General features: G+C 46.3%; 1 protein-coding gene across 2 annotated transcripts in view; it reads left to right on the top strand.

The window, feature by feature from the left end:
* Window positions 1–26,594, top strand: part of LOC129697628 (kinesin-like protein KIF6) — a 453,653-nt gene that overhangs the window by 351,970 nt on the left and 75,089 nt on the right. For both annotated transcript variants that reach the window (XM_055636340.1, XM_055636341.1), the window contains exon 13: window positions 12,431–12,481. In XM_055636340.1, coding sequence (XP_055492315.1) covers window positions 12,431–12,481 — 51 coding nt within the window. The remainder of the gene's footprint in view (window positions 1–12,430; window positions 12,482–26,594) is intronic.

The following is a 26,594-nucleotide window of genomic DNA, read 5'->3' as shown; positions in this document are numbered from 1 at the left end:
CGAGCCAATTATGTTTTGTGGAAACATTTTCCTGGCACGCATAACATTTCCTCTATTGAATGTTATGGTCCCCAGCTGTAAGAATATCGTGAGCCGTTCAATGCCCCGCATTTCTACAATTAACCTGGTATTTGTGCAAAGTATTTGGATGTGGATACATCCAAGTTTCCACTGGAAAACATCTTGCATTCCACAGAGTGTAGGAAGGAACTGCAGGTGCTGGTTTACACCGAAGATAGACACACAAAATGCTGGAGTAACTCAGCGGGTCAGGCAGCATCTGTGGGTAGAAGGAATGGGTGATGTTTTCGGGCTGAGAGCCTTCTTCGGTCTGCATTGTTCCGTCTGAAGAAGGGTCTCAACCCGAAACTTATTTTGTGTCTTGCATTCCACTGTGTTACCACCGTTCTCATTCATGTGTGCTGCATCCTTGAACTAATCGCACACTCACCGCTATATTGTGCAAGCAACATTTTTCCCAGGGTGGAAATATCTGACACTGGAGGGCAAAGCAAGAAGGTGAGAGGGGTAGGTTTAATGCGAGAGTTTGGATAGACTTGCATTGTTTCCTCTGGAACGTCGGAGAAATATCTTTAGTCAGAGGGTGGTGAATCTGTGGAATTCTTTGTCACAGTAGACAGTGGAGCCACATCAATGTATATTTTTTAAGGCGGAGATGGATTGATTCTTGATTAGTATGGGTGTCAGGGGTTATGGGAAGAAGGCAGGAGAATGGGGTTAGGAAGGAAAGATAGATCAGCCATGAATGAATGGCGGAGTAGACTTGATGGGCCAAATGCCCCAATTCTACTCATATCACATAAGGTTTAGGGGAGACTTGATTGAAGTATATAAAATGATGAGGCTTAGATAGGAATCCTCAATAGAAGCAGATAATTGTCCAATTATACTGACATTTGGTACTACTCCTCAACCATGCACTATGCCACACCCCCAAATCCCACGATTCCCCTTGTGTCAAAACTCCATCGCACATTGTCGACCGTGCTCAGGAAGTGCGCATCCACAGCTCTGAAGTAGCTAATTACAAGGATTCACAGGCTTTAGCTTTGGCTTTAGTATAGAGATGCAACTTGGAACTTGGGTCCTTCGGCCCACCGGGTCCACGTCGACCAACGAACGGCCATACGCTAAATTCTATCATATGCCCTTGTGACAATTTACAGAAGACAATTAAACCTGCACGTCTTTGGAGTGCGGGAGGAAACCGGAGCACCCGGAAGAAACCCACGTGGTCACGGGAAGAACGTACAAACTCTGTACAGACGGCACCTTAGTAGTCGTGATCGAACCTGGGTCTCTGGCGCTGTGAGGCAGCAACCCCACCGTGCCGGCTCTGTGAATCATCAAGTAAGGAAGACTCCATTATCAGTCCTAGAAAGCCGACCCCACATTCTGAAACCTTGCTCTGGGTCACTGCAGCAATATGTTTTGAAATAAAACGCGAGGAGTAGAGGTTAAAGGAGATGCGTGGAACACATTTTTGTTCACAACGAATGTGGTAGATGCCTGAAGCGTGATTCAAGTGGTGGTGGTGGAGGCAGGTATAATTGTGGTGTTTTTAAGAGGTTTTTGGTTATGCAGGGAATGGAGGGATATGGATCACGTGCAGTCAGAGGAGGTTACTGTATCTTGGCATCATGTTTGGCTCGGGCCACTGTGGGCCGAAGGGCCTGTTCCTGTGCTGTACACATCCCGCAGCACCTTGTGCCATTTGATGTGACCCAGCAGTATCTGCAGTTCCTTGCATCTGTACTGTTCTATGTCCTAAGCCTCCACACTCAGCAAGACTTCCTTCCTCCTGTAGTCTAACACCACCTTATAAACAAAAAAAAATCCTACCGCTTGCCAAACGTGTACTTCCTCCCTTTCAGGAACCGTGCCAGCATCCCAATCCACACCAACATTTACTAGTTTATCACCATTTAAAAAAGAAAATCTGTTTTTCCTATTTTTGCAACCATTATGAATAACTTCACATTTTCCACTGGGTTCTCTTTGATGTCCCCATATCATGAACATGGTTCAGTGTTCGGCTGACAACATTAGGGAATTCTCATATTCCTAGCTCCGCAACCGATTATTCACTGTCTACAGGAAAAGTAGCTGCTTAGTGTCCAAACCTCTTGTAAATTGTTGACAACATGTTGAAGTTAGTAGCTAATCGAAATTTTGTTTTTCCTCAGATGTTAGTTGTTGGTTTTCTGGTTTCCTGCACACGCCAAATGTTGGCACATAATCGTAGGATTTCATTATGAAATACGTTTCTTCTTTCCATTTCCATTTAATGTATTCCACTCCTCTGAAGGAAAGCACAAGCACACTCCATAATGCCCCTGTCCCACTTAGGAAACCTGAACGTAAACCTCTGGAGACTTTGTGCCCCACCCAAGTGTTACGTCTGGTTCCCGGAGGTTGCAGGTGGTTGCCGGAGGTTGCAGGTAGTGGAAGCAGGTAGGGAGACTGACAAAAACCTCCGGGAACCGCACGGAAACCTTGGGTGGGGCGTAAAGTCTCCAGAGGTTTCCGTTCAGGTTTCCTAAGTGGGACAGGGGCATAAGGGTCTACAATGATTCCTAAATAGGTGTTTTTAAAAAGCGTAAATAAATGTGGAATTAAAAGTTGGTGTCAATAATCTAGAGCGGCACGATGGCGCAACGGTAGAGTTACTGCCTCACAGCGCCAGAGACCCGGGTTCGATCCTGACTTCAGGTGCTGTGTGTACGGTGTTTGTACCTTCTCCCCGTGAGCTGCGTGGGTTTTCTCCGGATGTTCCGGTTTCCTGCCACACTCCAAAGACGTACAGGTTTGCAGGTTAATTGCCTAATGTAAATTGTCCCCAGTGTGTAGGATAGTGTGAGTGTACGGAGTGACCGCTGGCCGGTGTGGACACAGTGGGCCGAAGGGCCTGTTTCCACGCTGTATCTCTAAAGTCTGAGGTCTAAAAACACAAGCATTCACATTAAGGATCTATAATGATTCCAAAATGAAGCTTGAATAAAATAAATGTCTAATCAAAAGTTAGTGCCAGCAATTGGGACCATGAAACAGCTGAATTGTGTAATTGTCAGTGTTTAATTGTCGTAGGTACCGACAGGAGGATAATGAAATTCTTGCTCACCGCAGCTTATCAGGCCTGTTAACATAGAAACATAGAAAATAAGTGCAGGAGGAGGTCATTCGGCCCTTCGAGCCAGCACCGCCATTCATTACGATCATGGCTGATCATCCCCAATCAATAACCCGTGCCTGCCTTCTCCCCATATCTCTTGATTCCACTAGCCACTAGAGCTCTATCTAAGTCTCTCTTAAATCCACACAGTGACTTGGCCTCCACTGCCCTCTGTGGCAGGGAATTCCACTAATTCACAACTCTCTGGGTGAAAACGTTTTTTTCTCACCTCAGTCTTAAATGGCCTCCCCTTTATTCTAAGACTGTGGCCCCTGGTTCTGGACTCGCCCAACATTGGGAACATTTTTCCTGCATCTAGCTTGTCCAGTCCTTTTATAATGTTATATGTTTCTATAAGATCGCCCCTCATCCTCTTAAACTCCAGTGAATACCTTTTCCCCGTGTTAATACAATAAAACGCAAATCCATATCTCATAATCAATAATGCAATAAACTAATAACTAATACCAGGTTCACAGTGTCAAACCAAGTCTGTAGTTCAACCAACGACAGTCTATACAAAATCATCCTTGTTAAGGTGAGTGTTCTGCAGTCAAGAGTCAAGAATATTTATTTGTCTGGAGTAACTCAGCGGGACAGGCAGCATCTCTGGAGAGAAGGAATGGGTGACGTTTTGGGACTTCAGACTTCGATCCGAAAAGCCCAAAAAAGCCCATTCCTTCTCTCCAGTGATGCTGCCTGTCGCTCTGAGTTGCTCCAGCATTTGTGTGTCAACCTTTGCTGTAAACCAGCATCTGCAGGGGGGGGATTGGGATCATTGGGAATGTGTGAAGAGCTAGCCTAGCCTAGAGACTATCATTCCAGATTTTGTTTAGTTTAGAGTAACAGCGCAGAAACAGGCCCTTCGGCCCACCGAGTCCACACTGACCAGCTATCTCCGCATAGTAACACTATCCCACACAAAATAGGGACAAATATACCAAGCCAATTAAACTACAAACCTGTATGTCTTTGGAGTGTGGGAGGAAACCGTAGATCTTGGAGAAAACACACGCGGTCACAGGGAGAACGTACAAAGTCCGTAGTGACAGCACCTGCAGTCGGGATTGAATGAGGGTATCTGCCGCTGAAAGCACTGCAAGGCAGCAACTCTACCGCTGTGCCACCGAGCCGCCCAGTTGGCATTGTGGGTTTGACGCTCATGTCTCTGGGTTTCTGGTCTAAATCTCTGGCTAACACTTCAGTACAGTAACCACCAACGCTACTACTCTGCCGTGTGCAAGTCTAAAGTTTAATTTTAGTTTTAGTTTATTGTCACGTGTATTGAGGTACAGCGAAAGCGTTTGTTGTGCGCTATCCAGCCAGCGGAAAGGTAACACATGATCACAATCGAGCCATTTACAGTGCAGAGATACATGATAAGGGAATATCTTAGTTCAAGCAAATGGTGCTGTAGGAACAGAGATTTAAGAGTACACAGTATTGAAGCCATTGAGAATTGTGGTAAGAAATCATTGTGATTATCAGTAGCAGTTAAAGAGCAGAATGGCTTCAAAACATAAATATGCTTAAATGGAAAATAGACACGAAAAGCTGGAGTAACTCAGTGGGACAGGTGACGTTTTGGGTCGAGACCCTACTTCAGACTAGTTAGGGGAAAGGGAAAAGGGAGAGAGAGACGATGATGTCGAGAGATAATATAAGGGATAAAAAACTATGTTTATGGTCAATTCATCAAATTGTACATTGACACAGCGGCCAATTTCAGAGTCGGGATAAAATTGCAAACTTAAACAAGTTCAGCCAAGGACCAATGACAAAGAGTACACTGAACCTGAAAACTTACTATTGAAGACTTATGGTGGAATGGAATAATTGGTGAGCCACACCGGGTAGCAACCAGAGCTACCATGATCTCTTTGTCTCCATCACAGGGGACAGACTATTGACTGACATCTACTGCATTTACTACCGACTCCCACTGTTATCCTGACCAAAGAAGGGTCTCTAACCGAAACGTCACCTATTTATTTTCTCCAGAAAGGCTGTCTGACCCACTAAGTTCACAAGTGATAGGAGTAGAGTTAGGCCATTCGGCCCATCGAGTGTACTCTACTATTCAATCATGGCTGATCTCTGCCTACTAATCCCATTTTCGTGCCTTCTCCGCATAACCCTTGACACCCCTTCTAATTTGTCTATCTCTGCTTTAAAAATACCCACTGACTTGGCCTCCACAGCCCTCTGTGGCAATGATTTCCACGGATTAACCACCCTCTGACTAAAGAAGTTCCTCCTCACCTTTCTAAAAGAGCACCTATTAATTCTGAGGCTACGACCTCTGGTCCTAGAATCTCCCACCAGTGGAAACATCCTTTCCACATCCACTCTATCCAAGCTTTTCATTATTCTGTAAGTTTCATTGAGGTCCCCCCCCTCAACCTTCTAAACTCCAGCGAATACAGGCCCAGTGCCGTCAAACGCTCATCATATGTTAACCCGTTCATTTCTGGATTCATTCTTGTAAACCTTCTCTGGACCCTCTCCAGAGCCTGCGCATCCTTCCTCAGATATGGGGCCCAATATCTTTTCACAGTACTCCAAATGCGGCCTGACCAGCGCCTTATAGAGCCTCAACATTACCTCAATCCAGCTGGAGTTACTCCAGCAATTTGCGTCTATCCTGACTACATCTCCATCAGGCCTGCCTCTTGCAAGGATATTATCCCTCTCTCAATTTCTCCATCTCCGCTGCATCTGCACCCAAGTTGAGGCTTTCCATTCCAGGACATCTGAGATGTCCTCGTTCTTGAGTAAACGTGGCTCCTCTCCTGCTGTCGTTGATGGACCCTTCACCCAAGCAGCAGCTGTCCATGTTCTCCAGAGCTGCTGCCTGACCCGCTGAGTTACTCCAGCACCTTGTCCCTTTGTTACCAGTGTTTGTAGGTGGGTGCACGAATAAATCAATACATCGGCAAAGCTTGGCACAGAAAAGTGCATTTTGACTTGAGTTTAGTTTATTGTCCGAGGTGCAGTCGAAAACTTTAGTTGCATGTTAACCAATCCGTGTACAGAGGTGCAGACAAAAGCTTTAGTTGCATGTTAATCAGTCCGTGTACCGAGGTGCAGACGAAAGCTTTAGTTGCATGTTAACCAGTCAGTAGAAAGACAATACATGATTACAATCGAGCCTTCCACAGTGTATAGATACATGATAAAGGGATTAACGTGAATAACATTTAGTGCAAGATAAAGTCCAGTAAAGTCCGATCAAAGATAGTCTGAGGTTTTCCAATGAGGTAGATAGTATCTTAGGACTCCTCGCTAGTTGTTGGTAGGATGGTTCAGTTGCCTGATATTTTGCTTCATTTAAATGCGAAATGCCTTTTACTCAGTGTAGGGGAAACAAGAACCAGGGGACACTGGTTTAAAGTGAGAGGAGAACGATTTGATAGGAGCCTGAGGGGCAACTTTTTCACAGAGGGTAGTGGATATATGGAACAAGCTGTCAGAGTCAACAGCCAAAAGTCTGTAGCCTCCTTTTGCTCGGGCATTTTATTTCATTCTTCACACGTTTAAATTATAATGTTTTATTTTTAATTGTCTACTGTATGTCATGTTGTTACTTGGTAAATTCCTTGTATGTATACAAACTTGGCTAATAAAATGTATCCAATTCCATTCAATTCAATTCAATTCAGAGGAGGCCGTTGAGGCAGGCACCATACCAACATTTAAAAGACATTTGGACATGGACATGAATAGAGAGAGGGTATAGAGGGGTATGGACCAAACACGGGTCGGTGGGACTAGCGTAGATGGGGCATCCTGGTTGGTGTGGGCAAGTTGGACCAGAGGGCTTGGCTCCTGGCTGAATGACTCCATGACCTTATAACTTGTGTATAAGGGCACCTATCAATATTACCCAGTCTCATAAGGGCCTGTCCCACTTTGCGATTTTTTCAGCGACTGCGAGCTTCAGTGACTGACGCCCGCAGTCGCCGAAAAAGCGTCAAGTTGTACGACAATCTACGACAGACTACGACACAGTTGGCGTCAAGCTGCGACAGTCTGTGTCAGCCGACATCACAATGTCCAGGAACTCGACAGCGACAACATAGGACAGCCTACGACAGCGCCTACGACATCCTGCGACCACACAGACGTCAAACAGCGACAGCACAGTCAACACACGTCCACCCGCGACACGATACGGCACGATACGACCAGCTACGTCACTGTCTACGACATCTGAGGACAACAGGTTGACGCAGGCTGTGGCAAAATAAATTAGCCGAGGTCATAACCTTGCGTCACCGGGCATCACCCGCAGGACAGCCTACGCCAGCGTGCGACAGGGCCTACGACATGAGAAGACACGCAGCATCAAGCCCGGTGTCGCCGGAAGAGTTTGAACATTTCAAAATCCAGCGGCAGCAAGGAGGCACTGTGCATCATTACACGCCTCACAATGCAACCACACCGCGACAACCTTTTCTCAGGCTGTCGCTGAAAATGTCGCCCAAGTGGGACAGGCCCTTTACCGTTTAAAAGATAAACTGCTTTGCGCAACAAATCCCCTTGCTACTCTCCCTCTCTTCTTGCATTGACTGCTCAAGGTCATAAGGTCATGTGATGGGAGCAGAATTAGGCCATTCGGCCCATCAAGTCTACTACGCCATTCAATCGTGACTGATCCATCTCTCCCTCCCAACCCCAATCGCTAACCCCATCAATGTATTACAGAAGGATGACACAAAATGCTGGAGTAACTCAACGGGACAGGCAGCATCTCTGGAGAGAAGGAATGAGTGACATTTCGGTTCAAGACCCTTCACCATTCCATCTCTCCAGAGATGCTGCCTGTCTCGCTGAGTTACTCCAGATTTTTGTGTCTAACTTCAATTTAAACCAGCATGTGCAGTTTCTTCCTACACACTGTATTACAGAAACTGGACATTGCAACCTTCATCCAGAGACACGCTTGTGATTATCACATAAATATTTGAGCTAAGAACACGCACTTACGTGTGATGCATACCCAGGAAGCCTTAAACCTCACTTATCTAGACTATCAGGGTTTACTAATTACAAAGAACATTCTGTAACAGATGAATAATGACCCGATTCTAACCCTAAAGCTATGACTACTTTCATAACTCACAGACAATACACAGATTGTCACAATATATTACTCTTATTACAGAATGAAATGTTTGAAAAGACGAGCCTAATTTTTATTGACTAGCATTCAAGAAGTGGATTATTACTGGTTCATAACTTATTCAGTTCAGGAATCCAAACACTAAAGTGAATGTTCAAATTCTTTCCTAACTCAGTTGTCTTTAATTCTGTTTGGTCTCAGTATTGGGATCTGGTTTAATTTGCCAACCGTCACAACAGATGCAATCTCACAAGTTCTCGATACTGCACTGGACCACCTATCATCAGTGATAGGAGCAGAGTTAGGCCATTCGGCCCATCAAGTCTACTCTGCCATTTAATCATGGCTGATCTATCTCTCCCTCCGAATCCTATTCTCCTGCCTTCTCCCCATAACCCTTGACACCCGTCCTAATCAGGAATTTATCCATCTCTGCCTTAAAGATATCCATTGGCCTCCACAGCCTTCTGTGGCAAAGAATTCCACAGATTCACCATCCTCTGAATCAAGAAATTCATCCTCATCTCCTTCCTAAAGGAAGGTCCTTTAGTCCTGATGCTATGACCTCTAGTCCTAGACTCTCCCACTAGTGGAAACATCTGCTCCTGGGCGCTCAAGTTGCTGAACCAAGCCACGATGCAACCGGTCAGCATGCTCTCTACTATGCACCTGTAGAAGTTAGAGGGAGTCCTCCTTGACAAACCGACTCTCCGTAGTCTTCTCAGGAAGTAGAGGCGCTGATGTGCTTTCTTTATAATTGCATCAGTGTTCTCGGACCAGGAAAGATCTTCAGAGATATGCACGCCCAGGAATTTGAAGCTCTTGACCCTTTCCACGATCCACCTGTTAATATAAATGGGACTATGGGTCCCCCATCCTACTCCTTCCAAAGTCCACAATCAGTTCCTTGGTTTTGCTGGTTTTGAGAGCCAGGTTATTGTGCTGGCACCATTCGGTCAAGCGGTCAATCTCACTTCTATACTCTGACTCATCTCCATTAGTGATACGTCCCACAACAGCGGTGTCGTCAGCGAACTTGATGATGGAGTTCGCACTATGACCGGCTAAGTAGTCATGAATATAGAGTGACTACAACAGGGGGCTAAGCATGCAGCCTTGAGGTGCACCCGTGCTGATTGTTATCGAGGCTGACACATTTCCACCAATACGAACAAACTAGTCTGTGAATGAGGAAGTCGAGGACCCAATTGCAGAGGGATGCACAGAGACCCAGTTCTGAGAGCTTGCTAACCAGCTTGGAGGGGATGATTGTATTAATTGCCGAGCTGTAGTCAATGAATATGAGTTTTTGTTGTCCAAGTGGTCCAGAGCAGAGTGCAGATCGCATCCACCGTTGATCTGTTGTGGCGGTAAGCGAATTGCAATGGGTCCAAGTTTTTCTCGAAGTAGTTCTCGGAGTTGATTTGCGCCATGCTCAACCTTTCAAAAAACTTCATCACCACCGACGTTACTGCCACTGGTCGATAGTCATTGAGGCACGTCACCTTGCTCTTCTTGGGCACCGGTATAATTGATGCCCTTTTAAAGCACGTGGGAACCTCAGACCTCAGAAGTGAGAGGTTCAAAATGTCTGTAAAAACTCCAACCAGTTGGTCCGCACAGGTTTTTAGAACATGACTGGGTATACCATCAGGTCTAGGTGCTTTCCGAGGGTTCACCCCTCTGAAGGATTTTCTGACGTCGACGTCTGCGACCGTGACCAAAATACCATCACAGCGAATGGGGGCACGAGAAGGCACATCGGTGTTCTCCCTATCAAAGCGTGCGTAAAACGCATTGAGCTCGTCAGGGAGTGATGTTTCGCCGGCATGTGAGCTGCCTCTGATTTTGCCTTGTAGGAGGTGATTGCATTCAGGCCCCTCCACAGCCGCCGAATATCTGTCTCATCCTCCAGTTTGGAACAAATGGATTGAGACAGATTCATAGAACAAATGAATGAAAGATATGCAAAAAAGTAATAATGATAAAGGAAACAGGCCATTGTTAGTTGTTTGCTAGGTGAGAACAAAAAAGCTGGTGTGTCTTGCGTGGGGTATGGTGGAGCGAGAGAGAGGGAATGATGGGGTTACTTGAAGTTAGAGAAATCAATACTCAAAACGCTGGGTTGTAAGCTGCCCAAGCGAAATATGTGATGCTGTAAGCTGCCCAAGATGCCAAAGCTTCCTTCTCTCCAGAGATGCCTGCCTGTCCTGAATATATCTAAATGTGTGAGCATTCAGTTACAAAGAATGAAACCAAGTTTCTGCTTTGAGGATAGACACAAAAATCTGGAGTTACTCAGCAGGCCAGACAGCATCTGTGGAGAAAAGGTGATGTTTCGGGTCGAGACCTGATGCCCATTAAACTTGCACATTGAAGCTTAAATGAATTGAGTGAATTCCACGTGCCACAGTATTAAAGCGCAATCTGTCATCAAACATTATTAGAACAATTATTTAATTTGTGATAGAATTTATTCACACTTGCCTCCACTCAGTCAGACTTTTAGCCAGGTACACGGCTAGGACAGCTTTAGAGGGATATGGGCCAAACGCAGGCAACTGGGACTAATTTAGATGGATGTTAAGAAGGAACTGCAGATGCTGGTTTACACCGAAGATAGACATAAAATGCTGGAGTAACTCAGCAGGACAGGCAGCATCTCTGGAGAAAAGGAATTGGTGATGTTTCGGGCCGGGACTCTTCATCAGACTCAGTGTCAGGGAGGGGGAAACTGGAGGTATGAGAAGGCACAACACAAAGCAGAGCCCGCATCAATGACTCAGGAAAGGTGGAGCCCACAATGGTCCATTGTTGGCTGGGGACGGTGTGATAACGAAGGCATGCAAACAGTGAAATGAACAAGAGGATGAGGGTGGGGGAGAGACAGGGAGAGAGAGAGGGAATGCAAGGATTACTTGAAGTTGAGGAAATCAATGTTCATGCTGCTGGGTTGTAAGCTGCCCGAAATGTTAGGTGAGAAATATGTAACATGAGAGTAGATGGGTGTGCTGGGCGGCGTGGGTACGTTGGGCTGAAGTGCATGTTTCAACACTGTATGTCTCCTATCTGTATGTGTAAGGTGGACACAAAAAGCTGGAGTAACTCAGCGGGACAGGCAGCATCTCTGGAGAGAAGGAATGGGTGACAATTCGGGTCGAGACCCTTCTCCAGACTGATGTCAGGGGAGGAGGCGGGACAGAAATAGAATGTAGTCGGAGACAGTGAGACTGGTGGGAGAACTGGGAAGGGGGAGGGGATGGAGAGAGAGGGAAAGGAAGGGCGATTTGAAGTTAGAGTCGTCAATGTTCATACCGCTAGGATTTAGAGATAGGCACAGTGCAGAAACAGGCCCTTTCGGCCCACCAGGTCCGCGCCAACCAGCGATCCCTGCACATTAACACTATCCTACACCCACTAGGGACAATTTTTACATTTACCAAGCCAATTAGCCAACATACCTGTACATCTTTGGAGTGTGGGAGGAAACCGAAGATCTCGGGGAAAACCCACGCAGGTCACGTGTAAGCTGCCCAAGCGAAATACGAGGTGCCGTTCCTCCAATTTGCGCTGGGCCTCACTCTGACAATGGAGGAGGCCCAGGACAGAAAGGCCAGATTGGGAATGGGAGGGAGATTTATAGTTCTGAGCCACCGGGAGATCAGGTAGGTTAAGACGGACTGAGCGCAGGTGTTCAGCGAAACGAACGCCGAGCCTGCGCTTGGCCTCGCCGATGTAGAGAAGTTGACACCTGGAACAGCGGATACAGTAGATGAGGTTGGAGGAGGTGCAAGTGAACCTCTGCCTCACCTGGAAATGCTGTTGGGGTCCTTGGACGGAGTCGAGGATGGAGGTAAAGGGACAGGTGTTGCATCTCCTGCGTTTGCACGGGAAAGTACTATCTGTCTATCTGTCTGTCTGTCTGTCTGTCTGTCTGTCTGTCTGTCTGTCTGTCTGTCTGTCTGTTTGTCTGTCTTTCTTTCCCTCCCTTGCTGGTAAGAATCCAAGACCTGCCCAGTTCGTTGTCTGAAGTCATCTTTTTTCATAGAGGAAGTCATCGGGTAAATCATTGAAATAGCTTTCTCATTTGAATCTCTTTTATTCTATTGCAGACCAATTGAAAGGTCAGCTGGAACAGAGACGGATGCAAAGGGCTGCCAGTGGTAAGTGACAACATAGTTTTGAGCTAAAACCTGACATCAATTGATTATTTAAAGAAGACCATAAAATATGTAAAAAGGGCATGAAATGTTGGCCTCTCAGCTGATGAGGCAGCATCTCCCCATTCCTTCTCTCCAGAAACAGCTAACAATGGCCTGTTTCCTTTATCATCGTTACTTTTTTGCATATCTTTCATTCATTGTTCTTTATCTCTCCACATCATCGCCTATATCTCTCATTTTGCTTATCCCTAACCAGTCTGAAGAAGAGCCTTGCCCCGGAACATCACCCATTCCTTCGCTCCAGAGATGCTCCTTGTCCCGCTGAGTTACTCCAGCTTTATGTGTCCAACTCTAGAGAACGTGGATAGGTGACATTTCAGTTCGAGATCCTTCTACATCAAGGAAGAACAAATGGTGCGGTTATTAAAATGCATCAGGAGGCATTGTAGTACATGGCGGCACAGTGGCCTAGCTGGTAGAGCTGCTGCCTCTCAGTGCCAGAGTCAAAGTCAAAGTCAAAGTAGCCTTTATTGTCATTCAGACCTTGCGGTCTGAACGAAATTTCGTTGCCTTGCAGTCCTACATATAGTAAAAAAAAATGACAAAAACACACAAAAAACACAAATTAACATCCACCACAGTGAGTTGAATACTCCTCACTGTGATGGAAGGCAAAAGTCTTAAGTCTTTGTCTCTTCCCTTCTTATTCTCCCTCTGCGCCGAGGCGATCCAGGCTTCGGATGTTGTGACCCCGTCGGGTGATGGTAAGTAATGTCAGTCCCGCGGCTGAATCCAAGCTCCGCGAACGGGCCGGTTCAACCTCGCGGCCCGGGGTGGTCGAAGCCGCCGAAGCTGCGGCCCTCCAGTCCAGAGGACGCAGCTGTTGTCGCGGGAGCTCTGGAGAACAGGTCACCAACCTGTGACCTGCGAGCTCCCGACGATGTCGTCCACCGTGCCCGTGGCCGATCCTCCGAGATCGGATCGTTGCTGCCGCTGCCTCTGCCCGCTCCGAGGTCTGGTCACTGCTGCCGCTGCCTCTGCCGCTGAGGTCGGGTCGCCGCTGCAGCAGCCGCTGCCCGCTCCGAGGTCTGGTCGGGTCACCCGCTCCGAGTTCGGGTTGCCGCTGCCCGCTCCGAGTTCGGGTTGCGCCCTGCTGCCGCCGCTGCCCCAGCTCCGAGGCCGCCAGCTCCGCTATTAGGCCTCGGCGCAGGCAGAGACGGAGACGGGGGATACGACAAGAGAAGTCACATCCCCCCGAAATAAGAGACCAAAAACATGTTTTCTCCCCCCCACCCACACACATACACAATAAACCAGAAATGAACTAAAACAGGACAAAAGAACAACACAAAAAAGAAAAAAAACAGACGGACTGCAGGCGAGCCGCAGCTGCTAAGGCAGCGCCGCCATCTTGTGATCAGAGACCTGGGTTCGATCCTGACCTCGGGTGCTGTCTTTGTGTGGAGTTTGCACGTTCTCCCTGTGACCGCGTGGGTTTCCTCTGGATGCTCTGGTTTATTCCCGCATCCCAAAGATGTGCGGGTTTGTCAGTTAATCGGCCCACTGAAAATTGCCCCCTAGTGTGTAGGGAGTGGATGAGAATGTGGGATAACATAGAACTAGTGTGAACGGGTGATCGATGGTCAACACAAACTCGGTGGGCTGAAGGGCCTGTTTCCGTGCCGTATCTCAAAACTATATCGGCAAGTGGTGGAGAGGATGTCAAAGACTGTTTCAGCGCCAAGTTAGGCCCACATCACAACAATAGACAATAGGTGCAGGAGTAGGCCATTTGGCCCTTCAGGCCAGCACCGCCATTCAATGTGATCATGGCTGATCATCCCCAATCAGTACCCCGTTCCTGCCTTCTCCCCTTATCCCCTGACTGCTATTTTTAAGAGCCCTATTTAGCTCTCTCTTGAAAGAATCCAGAGAACCTGCCTCCACAGGCAGAGAATTCCACACTCACAACTCTCTGTGAGAAAAAGTGTTTCCTCGTCTCCGTTCTAAATGGCTTACTCCTTATTCTTAAACTGTGGCCCCTGGTTCTGGACTCCCCCAACATCGGGAACATGTTTCCTGCCTCTAGTGTGTCCAAGCCCTTAACAATCTTATATGTTTTAATGATTATCCACTCATCCTTCTAAACTCCAGAGTGTACAAGTCCAGCTTCTCCATTCTCTCAGCATATGACAGTCCCGCCATTCCGGGAATTAACCTTGTAAACCCATGCTGTACTCCCTCAATAGCAGGAATGTCCTTCCTCAAATTAGGGGACCAAAACTGCACACAATACTCCAGGTGTGGTCTCACTAGGGCTCTGTACAACTGCAGAAGGACCTCTTTGCTCCTACTGTATATTCGATTCCTCGTGTTGTAAAGGCCAACATGCCATTTGCTTTCTTCACTGCCTGATGTACCTGCATGCTTACTTTCATGGACAGATGGACAGATGTACAAGGATGCCCAGATCCCGTTGTACTTCCCCTTTTCCCAACTTGATGCCATTTAGATAGTAATCTGCCTTCCTGTTTTTGCTACCAAAGTGGATAACCTCACATTTATCTGCATTAAACTTCATCTGCCATGCATCTGCCCACTCCCCCAACCTGTCCAAGTCACCCTGCATTCTCATAGCATCCTCCTCACAGTTCACACTGCCACCCAGCTTTGTGTCATCTGCAAATTTGCTAATGTTACTTTGAATCCCTTCATCCAAATCATTGATGTATATTGTAAATAGCTGTGGTCCCAGCACCGAGCCTTGCGGTACCCCACTAGTCACTACCTGCCATTCTGAAAGGGACCCGTTAATCCCTACTCTTTGTTTCCTGTCTGCCAACCATTTCTCTATCTAAACAAGTTTACATTATTTAGAACTTAGTGTGATCAATTCCATTCGCCAGTGTCATATTTTAACCTATGATGAGTGTTTGACGGCACTGGGCCTGAACTCGCTGGAGTTTAGAAGGATGAGGGGGAGTCCTCATTGAAACATACAGAATAGTGAAAGGCCTGGATAGAGTGGATGTGGAGAGGATGTTTCCACTAGTGGGAGAATCAAGGACAAGAGGTCATTGCCTCAGAATTAAAGGACATTCTTTTAGGAGTGAGATGAGGAGAAATGTATTTTGTCAGAGGGTGGTGAATCTGTGGAATTCATTGCCACAGAATGCTGTAGTGGCCATCAATGGAGATTTTTAAGGCAATAGATAGATTCTTGATTAGTACGGGTGTCAGAGGTTATGGGGAAAAGGCAGGAGAATGGGGTTAGGAGGGGAAGATAGATCAGCCATGGTTGAATGGCAGAGTAGAAGTGTTGGCTTAATTCCACTTCTATTCCTTATGACTTTATGACACTTTACAATTGCAGAGACAATTTACAATTTTTACCAAAGCCAATTAACCTAAAAAACCTGTACGTCTTTGGAGTGTGGGATGAAACCGGAGCACCCATGCAGTCACGGGAAGAACGTGCAAACTCCGTACAGGCAAGCATCCGTAGTCAGGAATTCCACCTCCAGTTTAAATTCCATTTGGAACATTTTGGAGGACCAAGAAACCAAGAAACCAAGATTCTGATTATCAGGTGCTGTAAAGCAACAACTCTACCGCTGCGGAAACAAACTGCCTTCGCGAGTCAGTGCTCGCTACGAAAGGTTCCTTCGATGGTGGGGAGGTCAGTACCTATGATGGACCAGACAGCGTAGTCTCCCTCGTCACTGGGTGACTGAGTTGACGAACCAGGTCGTGATGCAACCAGTCAGAATGCAGTCTCTGGCGGTATAACTGTACCTCCCTTCCTGCAGTACTGTTCACCTGCAAACCTCCATGTTTCCTTTTGGCAAATTCCTCCGTTTCTTACAGCAAGTAAATTCCTGAAATATAGGAAACACGGAATTTCCTAATTTAGTGGGTCAGACTGCATCTCCGGAGATAAAGAATAGGTGACGTTTCTGAACCAGAAATGTCATCCATTCCTCCCCGTCAGAGATGCTCTCTGACCCGCTGAATTACTCCAGTTTTTTGTGTCTATCTTCAGTTTAAACCAGCACATACCAGACTCCCACAGGCAGCAGCATCTTGATCATCACCATTTCAGAAATGTTGGTATGGAGGGACTGTCACAAATATTTTTTTTACATACTACAAATTCCTGGAGCCCAGATTTGATCGCAAACACATGCACCACTTGGAGCCTATCCCACATCATGCAGCTGGATTACTTAAGGGGCTGTCCCACTGTACGAGCTAATTCAAGAGTTCTCCCGAGTTTTCCCTGATTCAAACTTGGAGATTTACGGTAATAGCCGCTCGTCGGTACTCGGGGCTCTCGTGAACATTTTTCAACATGTTGAAAAATCTTCACGAGTCTTCACGAGCTTACCACGTTTCCCAAGTACCTGCCGTTAGCATTACAAGCCGCTAAGAGACGTCCCGAGCTCCGACGTACCCGCTACGTACATTCTACGTGGTTACCACGAGTTTGATTTTTCTTTTAAACTCGGGAGAGCTCTTGACTTACCTCGTACAGTGAGACAGCCCCTTTACTTTAGAGATATAGCATGGAAACAGGCCCTCCGGCCCACTGCGTCCACGCCGACTGGCCATCCCCCTTTGACGCTAGTTCTATGGTATTGCACTTTCTCATCGCCTCCCGACACACTAGGGGCAATTGACAGAAGCCGATTGACCAACAAACCCACATGTCTTTGGGGTGTGGAAGGAAACCAGAGCACCCGGAGAAAACCCACGTGGTTTGAGGTTGTGAGGCTTGGTCCTTGGACATAAGGTTTTCCGGCGCATATTTTCATTTTGCTGTGAAATCCACTTTGTACAGTAGAATAGGCGTAAGATTGTGTGAGAGCATCTTGGGTCAGCTGTAACCAGCAACAGTTACTCAGGTCAGATTACTTCTGGCACAAAAATGCAGACAAGCTGAACATATGCCTCAGGTTGTAAATACTGTTGCCTTCCAGCTGACCATGTTAGCTGATCACCCTCTTCCTACACAGTGAGACGTGTATAGAAAACAACCCATTGAGTTTTCCCTGAATTAAAAGACAAAATGTTAGATCTCATAGAAACAGAAAATAGGTGCAGGAGAAGGCCAGTCGGCCCTTCGAGCCAGCACCACCATTCATTGCGATCATGGCTGATCGTCCCCAATCATTTACCCGCGCCTGCCTTCTCCCCATATCCCTTGATTCCACTAGCCCATAGAGCTCGATCTAACTCTCTCTTAAATCCATCCAGTGATTTGGCCTCCACTGCCCTCTGTGGCAGGGAATTCTACAAATTCACAACTCTTTGAAAACGTTTTTTCTCACCTCAGTCTCCCCTTTATTCTAAGATTGTGGCCCCTGGTTCTGGACTCGCCCAACATTGGGAACATTTTTCCTGCTTGGCCAGTCCTTTTATAATTTTATATGTTTCTATCTCCATTTATTGCATTTGTTACTATTGCTTTGCCATCCAAAATTGCCAGCACTCGAGGACCTGAGCTCCAGGGAGAAGTTGGATAGGCTACGACTTTATTCCTCGGAGCCCAGGAAGCTGAGGGGTGATCTCATAGAAGTCTATCATGTCATGTGGGGAATGGGCAGGCTGGATGCACAGCCAATAATCCAGAGCAAGGGAATCAAGAACTGGAGGACATAGGGTTTATGTGAGTGTCGAAAGATATACACAGAAGATAGACACAAAATGCTGGAGTAACTCAGAGGGATAGGCATCATCTTTGGAGAGAAGGAACGGGTAACGTTTCAGGTCAAGATCCTTATTCATACTCGACCCAAAAAGTCACCCATTCCTTCCCTCCAGAGTTGTTGCCTGTCCCGCTGAGTTACTCCAGCTTTTTGTGTCTATCTTCAGTTGAAACCAGCATCTGCGGTTCCTTCCGACACACAGAGGGTGGTGGGTGTATGGAACGAGCTGCCAGATGAGGCAGTTGAGGCAGGTACTTTAACAACATTTAAAATGTGGACAAGGTACATGGATAAGGAAGGCTTTAGAGGGATAGGGACCAAAACACAGTTGGTGGGACTAGCTTAGATGGGGTAGATAGACACAAAGAGCTGGAGTAACTCAGCGGGACAGGCGGCATCTCTGGAGAGACGGAATGGGTGATGTTTCGGGTCGAGACCCTTGTTCAGACCGCTGATCCTTATTCAGAGTAGATGGGGTGTCATGGCCGGCAGGCAATTTGGGCCGAAGGGCCTATTTCTGCTCTGTATGACTCATTTTTGCTATAAGATATTGCTCTTCATATATAAGGAGAGGTTGGACAAACTTTATTCACCAGAGGTTGAGGGAAGATCTGATAGTTGTACATAGAATTATGAGTGGCATAGATAGGGTAGACAATCAGAATCTTTTCCCAGGGTGGAAATGTCAAGGACTAGTGGGCACAGCTTTAAGTGATAGAGGCAAAGGTTAAAGGAGATGTGTGGGGTACAGAGGGTGGTGGGTGCGTGGAATGGGCTGCCGGGGGCGGTGGTAGAGGCAGATACGATGGTGGCATTCGAGATATAGATATGCAAGAAATAGACGGATGTGGATCACATGCAGGCAGAGGGGACTAGTTTATCTTGGCATCAGTTACGGCAGACATTGTGAGCCGAATGGCCTGTGCTGCGATGCAGTTTAGTTTAGTACAGAGGTACAGCGCGGAAACTTTGTCCCACCGAGTCCATACTGACCAGCGATCCCCGCACACTAACACTATCCTATACACACTAGGGACAATTTACATTTATACCAAGCCAATTAACCTACAAACCTGTACGTCTTGGTAGTGTGGGAGGAAATTGAAGATCTCTCAGAAAAACCGTGCGGTCACATGGTGAACGTACAAACTCCGTACAGACAGCACCCGTAGTCGGGATGGGACCCGTGTCGCCGGCGCTGCAAGCGCTGAAAGGCAGCAACTCTACCGCTGCGCCACCGTGCCACCGTGCCGCCTTGTACTGTTCGATGTTCCATGGATTATTCTATCATTCTTGTTTTATGAGCCAGCTTCCCTCAATAGCTCACTGGCTAGATACATCATCACTCAGCCTTCTGAAACTGATGTTACTCATTCTTTTGGAATGGGATGAGAAGAATTGGGAGCTCTGATTAGAATCAGACCCCGAGTGCCTTGTGCTCTGCACAGCTCCTGGTATGAGATGCATCTGCAGTTATCCCATTGTTGGTACATCGTGCGGCCATAGTATCAGACTTCCACCACTTTCCCCAAGTGGAGACTCCAAACAAATCACAAAGTGCTGGAATAACTCACCCGGTCAGGCAGCATCTGTGGAGGGAAAATACAAGTTTAGGCTTTAAGTTTATTATCATCTCGTGTACCAAGATATAATGAACACCTTTGATTTGCATGCAATACTAACAGATTAGATACTGTATACCGCACATAAATATGGCGGCATGGTGGTGCAGTGATAGAGTTGCTGCCTCACAGCACCAGAGACCCGGGTTTGATCTTGACTATGAGTACTGTCTGTACGGAGTTTGTACGTTCTCCCTGTGACCTGCATGGGTTTTCTCTGGGTGCTCCGGTTTCCTCCCACACTCCTAACACGTACAGGTTTGTTGGCTAATTGGCTTTAATGAAATTTTCCTCAGTGTGTGTAGACTCGTGTTAATGTGCGGGGATCGCTGGACGGCGCAGACTCGGTGGGGTGAAGGATCTGTTTCAACGCTGTATCTCTAAAGTAATCTAAAACTAAATACATTCAAATCAAACTCAAGTAAGATAGATGGAGAAAACGGGAAGATACTGAGTGCAGAATATAGTTCTCAGCATCGCACTGCATCCATATACGGTTGTAGATATAATAGAAATTTAAAAGAGTAGATTGATTGTATCGGATGATCGTGGATCCTTCTCTTGGAAGAGCACGCCATGATTCGTCCACTCTGGTGCAATTGATTGGTAACATTATGGGTTGGCACCCTTCATCAAAGTCTAGTAAAGGGTGCCATTCTGAAATGTAAGGGCGACGTTTTGGAATGAAGAAGGGTCCCAACTATGCTTCCTGAAGCCAATAACCAGCTCCTTCATCTTGCTGACGTTGAGGGAGAGGTTGTCGTCCTGACACCATGTTACCAAGTTCTCTACCTCCTTCCTGTACTCCGTCTCATCATTGTTTGTGATCCGGCCCACTGCAGTGGTTCTATCTGCAAACGTGGAGATGGAGTTAGAGCCTAAATTGTCCACACCATCGCGAGTGTAGAGGGTGTATAATAGGGGACTGAGAACGCACCAGTGTTGAGGGTTATTATGTAGAAGGCATTGTCATCTATCCTCACTGATTGTGGTCTGTGGGTCTAAAAGCCGTGGATGCGGTGGCAAAGGTGAGTTGCTGACTCCTCGGTCCAGGAGTTTGGACATGAGTTTGGATGGGATTATGCCGTTGAAGGCAGAGGTACAGTTAATGGATCACCATTACCAGTCTCTTCAAGCACCACATGATGCACTTCAAGAGTGTTTAGCTGTCATATATACTGACATCGGAGCAGTGAAATTAGTACTTGCAGCAGCGTAACAGGCCCATAAACACATACACATAGATATTATTCCGTTTAAAAAATCAATAAATCAATAGCCCCAAAACTAGTGTAACAAAAGCCCAAAGTCCACAGTGCAACCAAAGGCAGTGTCATAGTTTATAGGTTAGTTGTGTAGTGTTCAAGAGCCAGATGGTTGTTGGGAAGAAGCTATTTTTGAACCTGGTGGATCACGGTTTTCTTATGTACTCGGTTAGAGGCCAGATCTTCTTCTTCTTGTGTATGGCGTGCACAGCCTAAACCTGTCGGACAAGTTGTTCTATTTGATCTTATTTGATTGTGCACGTCAGGTTGATTGCATTAGTCGAAACAGGGTGTACCAAGTGAAGGTTGCAATCTCCCACCCCAAAGGCCAGATATAAACGCAAGATGCTGTTATTCAGTGGCATTAGCAAGTAGAGCGAAATATGTAACCCATTCTGGTTTAGTTAAGTTTAGTTTAGAGATGCAGCGTGGAAACTGGCACTTCGGCCCACGGAGTCCGCGCCGACCAGCGATCCCCGCACACCATCACTATCCTACACAGTACAGACAATTTACAATTTTTACCAAGCCAATTAATCTTTGGCGTGTGTACGTACATCTTCAGTTCTAGTATTTTACCACTTCCCAGTACACCTTTCTTTTGGGATTCAGTCCCAGGAATCCCAAGCCCTGACCAACTCATCATTCCTGATCCAGAAATTGTGCTGTGTCTCTTTCTGGTAGATTAAATTCCTCTTACTGTGCGCAAAGTACACAATAAATAACTTGAGACAGCGGAGTGTGTGGAAAAATTCACTGCTGACACGAGGCCACATAATTCACTGCCATAATTTAGGTAGCCCATGTCACAATGCATCACGCTAGACATTTGGCTAAACTCGACTATATTGATTGCATCCTTCACGCTCATAATTTCTGCAGTTTAATAAACACAATCTGTTAGCGGGATGAACGTTTAAATAAATCTGACAAAAGATTACAAATGCATTTGGCTTTCATCTGATCCAATTGAACATTTTCTTTTGCAGCCAGTTAATGTCATTGGGTTGAAAAGCAAAAAGAAAAACTGTAGATGCCGGAAACTTGAATTAACGCATTGTGTGTGGGAGTTATGTCGGAACGTCATTGATTAGTGACATTAACTCCTTTTTATCTCTTAACAGACCCTGCCTTATACAGTGTCATTGAGTCATAGTCATATAGCACAAAAACAGCCCCTTCAGCCCTACTTGTCCATGCCAGCCAAGATGCCTCATCTAAGCTAGTCCCATTTGGCTGCCTATGGCCCATATCTCTCCAAAACACTTCCTGTCCTCATACTTACTGTTCAGTTCAGTTTAGTTTAAAGATACAGCGCGGAACTTGGTCCTTCAGCCCACCGGGTCTGCGCCGACCAGCGATGCCCGCACACTAGCACTATCCTGCACACTACAATACATACTGCACACTGCTGCTAAGATCTGATCAGTATTTGCCACATTCTCTGGGTTTTTTTTAATGCTACATATATTTTCAGTCGATTTCCAGCACTTGCAATGTTTTGCCTTTTTCATCCAAAAGCATAATCTGTGTGGGAAATAAAACCGCTCACTTTAAATGGATTAGATAAGAACCTGTAAGCCCTTTGACAATTCCATGTAAATGTACATGCTGCGAATAAGTTCGAGAACATAGAACATCTACAGCACAGGAGCAGGCCTTTCGGCCCACCACGCTGAACGTGATACCGTTAAACTAATGTGTAGAACATACAACAATGCAGCACAGGAAAAGGCTATTCAGCCCACAATATCTGTGTCGAACATGATGCCAAGTAAAACTAGAAGCGGTACAGTACAGGAACTGCACCTGCAGCCCACAACGTCTGTACTAAACATGATAGGCAAATCAACTAATCTATAGAACATAGGATAATACGGCTCAGGAGAAACAAGGAACTGCAGTTGCTGGTTTACAGCAAAAGCCCAAAGTGCTGGAGTAACTCAGTGGGTTGGGCAGCATCTCTGTGGTGCATATGGATAGGTGACATTTCGGGTTGGGTCCATTCCTCAGACTGAATGTGGGGTGATGGGGGGGGGAGGAAGCTGGAAGAGAGATGGGGCAGGACAAAGCTTGGCGAGTGATACGTAAATACAGGTTTAGTTTAGAGATACAGCACAGAAACAGGCCCTACGGCCCACAGGGTCCGCACCGACCAGCGATCAACCGCACATTAACACTATCCTTCACACATTAGGGACAATTTTCCATTTAAGCCAAGCCAACTAGCCTATAAGCCGGTACGTCTTTGGAGTGTGGGAAGAAAGCGAAGATCTCGGAGAAAACTCACGCAGGTCATCGGGAGAACGTACAAACTCCGCACAGACAGCACCCGTAGTCAGGATGGAACCCGGGTCTCTGGCACTGTGAGGCAGCAACTCTACCGCTGCGCCACCGTGCCACGTTGGGGAGGGGGATGGGTTCTACAGAGGTTATTTACCAAAATGTGTAGGAAGGAACTGCAGATTTACACCAAAGATAGACGCAAACATCATACACAACCATGGGTAGAAAGAATCAAGTCAAGTCAAGTCAAGTCAAGTTTATTTGTCACATACACATACGAGATGTGCAGTGAATTGAAAGTGGCAATACATTTTGTGCAAAAGACAAACAACCAAACAACCAAACAAACTATAAACACAATCATAACACACAAGTAATATAAATATAGTGGAGTTGTCAAACATGCAGTGTCATTATAAGCACAGCGATTGATGGCCTGTTGTCAAGGGTGAATTGTGTAGGTAGGAACTACAGGTGCTGGTTTAAACCGAAGATAGACACAACATGCTGGAGTAACTCAGCAGGACGGGCAACATCTCTGGAGAGAGGAATGGGTGACGTTTCTGGTCAAGACCCTTCTGAATTTTCCCTGTTGGGTTGATGAAAGATTAATAAGTTGTTTAGTTTAGTTTAGAGATACAGCACGGAAACAGGCCCTTCTGCCCACCGAATCCGCACCGACCAGCGATCACCGCACACTATCCTATAAAATGGATCCAATTAAAAATTGTAGCGAAGCCAATTAGCCTACAAACCTGCACGTCTTTGGAGTGTGGGAGGAAACCAGAGCACCCGGAGAAAACCCACGCAGGTCACAGGGAAAACGTACAAACTCCGTGCAGACAGCAACCGTGTTCAGGATCGAACCCGGGTCTCTGGCGCTGTGAGGCAGTGACTCTACCACTGCCCCAAATTATTAATTTGGCTAACCCTTTCATTTCTGATTTCTGGCATTGCCAGCACAAATTTTACTGCACTTTGAAAGTTTCATTTGGTGAAATAGTTATCTCCTTCCTTAACTGCATGGTGCCTGATATTCTCGTGCCTGGCATTGTCTCAAAGATAGGGAAGTTTACCAAAATTGGAGGAACAACACCTCATATTTCGCTTGGTTCTTGGTTTCTTGGTCCTCCAAAATATTCCAAATGGAAATTAAACTGGAGCTTGCAGCCCAGTGGTATGAATATTGATTTCTCTCACTTCAGGTAACCCCAGCATTCCCTCTGTCTCTATCCCTCCTCCACCCAAGTTGCACCAGCTTCTCGTTTTCACCCAACAAACAGCTAACAACGGCCTATTTCCTTTATCATTGTTACTTTTTTGCATATCTTTTATTCATTGTTCTTTATCTCTCCACATCATCGTCTATAACTCTCGTTTCCCTTACCCCTAACCAGTCTGAAGAAAGGTCTCGACCTGAAACGTCACCCATTCCTTCTCTCCAGAGATGCTGCCTGCCCCGCTGAGTTACTCCACAGTTCTCCATGGATATAATTGCTCTCTACTGCCATCCTGTGGACAATGTTGGTAAATGATAACCAACCAACTATCAACCCTGTGTTGGAAGGTACTGCAGATGCTGGTTGAAACTGAAGATATACACAAAAAGCCGGAGTAACTCAGTGGGACAGGCAGAATCTCTGGAGAGAAGGAATAGGCGACGAAGGGTCTCGACCCGAAACGTCGCCTATTCCCTTGCTCCAGAGGTACTATCTGACCCAATGCATTACTCCAGCTTTGTGTGTGGTTTCTACAATCAACCCTTCCTTACTTTTACCCCCTCCTTCCCTGTGCCCCACCTGGTCTCGCACCCATTTCTCCCCTCCCAGCCACATTCCTTCCTGTGGCTGTACAATGTGTTAAATGTCACCCATCCACGTTCTCCAGAGATGCTGCCTGATCCATTGAGTTAGGTCACTAGTTTCGGCACGTTGTGTCATATTTTGGTAAGCATATTGCAGTTTCATGGAAGAGACCAGATTACTTGAGTGAAACTTTTGAGTGGGTTTTCTCCGAGATCTTCGGTTTTGTCCCACATTCTAGAGGCGTGCAAGTTTGTAGGTTAATTGGTGAGAATGTAAAACATTGTCCCCAGTGCATGTAGGGTAGTGCTAATGTATGGGGATCACTGGTCGGCACAGACTCGGTGGGCCGAAGGGCCGGTTTTCGCGCTGTATCTCTAAACTAAACTAAACTAAACATACACCATCCAGGTCTTTCTCTATTCGGTAAGTTTTAATGTGAGGGCCCCCATCGCCCTTGTAAACTCTAGAAAGTAACAAAATACTTTGGAAAATAATAGAAAGATGGCACCGACAAGTACTCCAAAGTCATTCAAGCAGAAGCATGTAATTCCTTTCTACCGTCTTGCAAACCACACACGTGCATTGTAGCATCACACAATCCCTCTAAAGGCGTCCTCTGTACTTTTTTGGGCTTGCAATCCCACTGATGTTCACATCTGATGGGAGTTATGGAAGCATGGAAACAATTAATAAAATATGTGCGCTTTAACAGTGAGAGCATTAATTGCCTGGAATTGCCCAAAATAAAAATACCATGTGGGGCTACGTTGTTCCAGCCCTTTATACTTGCTGTTTCTGTGCTCTGCATTAGTGGGGTGTAGACTGCAATCATTTAAACTGCTTGGTAACAAGGATACCACTTATATTTTTGTTGCCTTGTAATGCTCAAAGTCAGTCACGGAAATATCAGGCGAGTGGTTTGAAACGTTACTGACAAAACTCAGAGCGTAGAGATCTGGCGGCTGCTGTTGACCATTACAGTTTAATGAATTGTCTCGGAGGTGAGAACAAGTTAAGGGTTTTGTTTAGTTTTGAGATACAGTGCGGAAATGGGCCCTTCAGCCCGCCGAGTCCATGCCGACCATCGATCACCTGTTCACACTAGTTATCCCACAACACACTAGAGGCAATGTCCAGAGGACTAATTAACCTACAAACCCGCACGTCTTTGAGATGAACACCAGCACTACTCTGCACACTAGGGACGGTTTACAATCTTTACTGAAAGATACTGAACAAATTTACACTAACCTGCACGTCTTTGGAGTGTGGGAGGAAACCGAAGCACCCGGAGAAAACCCACGCGGTCACAGAGACAAATCGATTTTTGTATTACACTTTCTAGGGCTAAGGGTGGAGGGGAGCAGAATAAAGACGTGTCCCACCCCGGTCATTCCTTCTTCTCTCTGCTCCCATCTGGCAGAAGA

Source organism: Leucoraja erinacea, chromosome 5 (genome assembly GCF_028641065.1).
Source record: "Leucoraja erinacea ecotype New England chromosome 5, Leri_hhj_1, whole genome shotgun sequence".
In the NCBI taxonomy this organism is placed as follows: domain Eukaryota; kingdom Metazoa; phylum Chordata; class Chondrichthyes; order Rajiformes; family Rajidae; genus Leucoraja; species Leucoraja erinaceus.
This window is presented reverse-complemented; position numbering and strand designations above follow the sequence as displayed.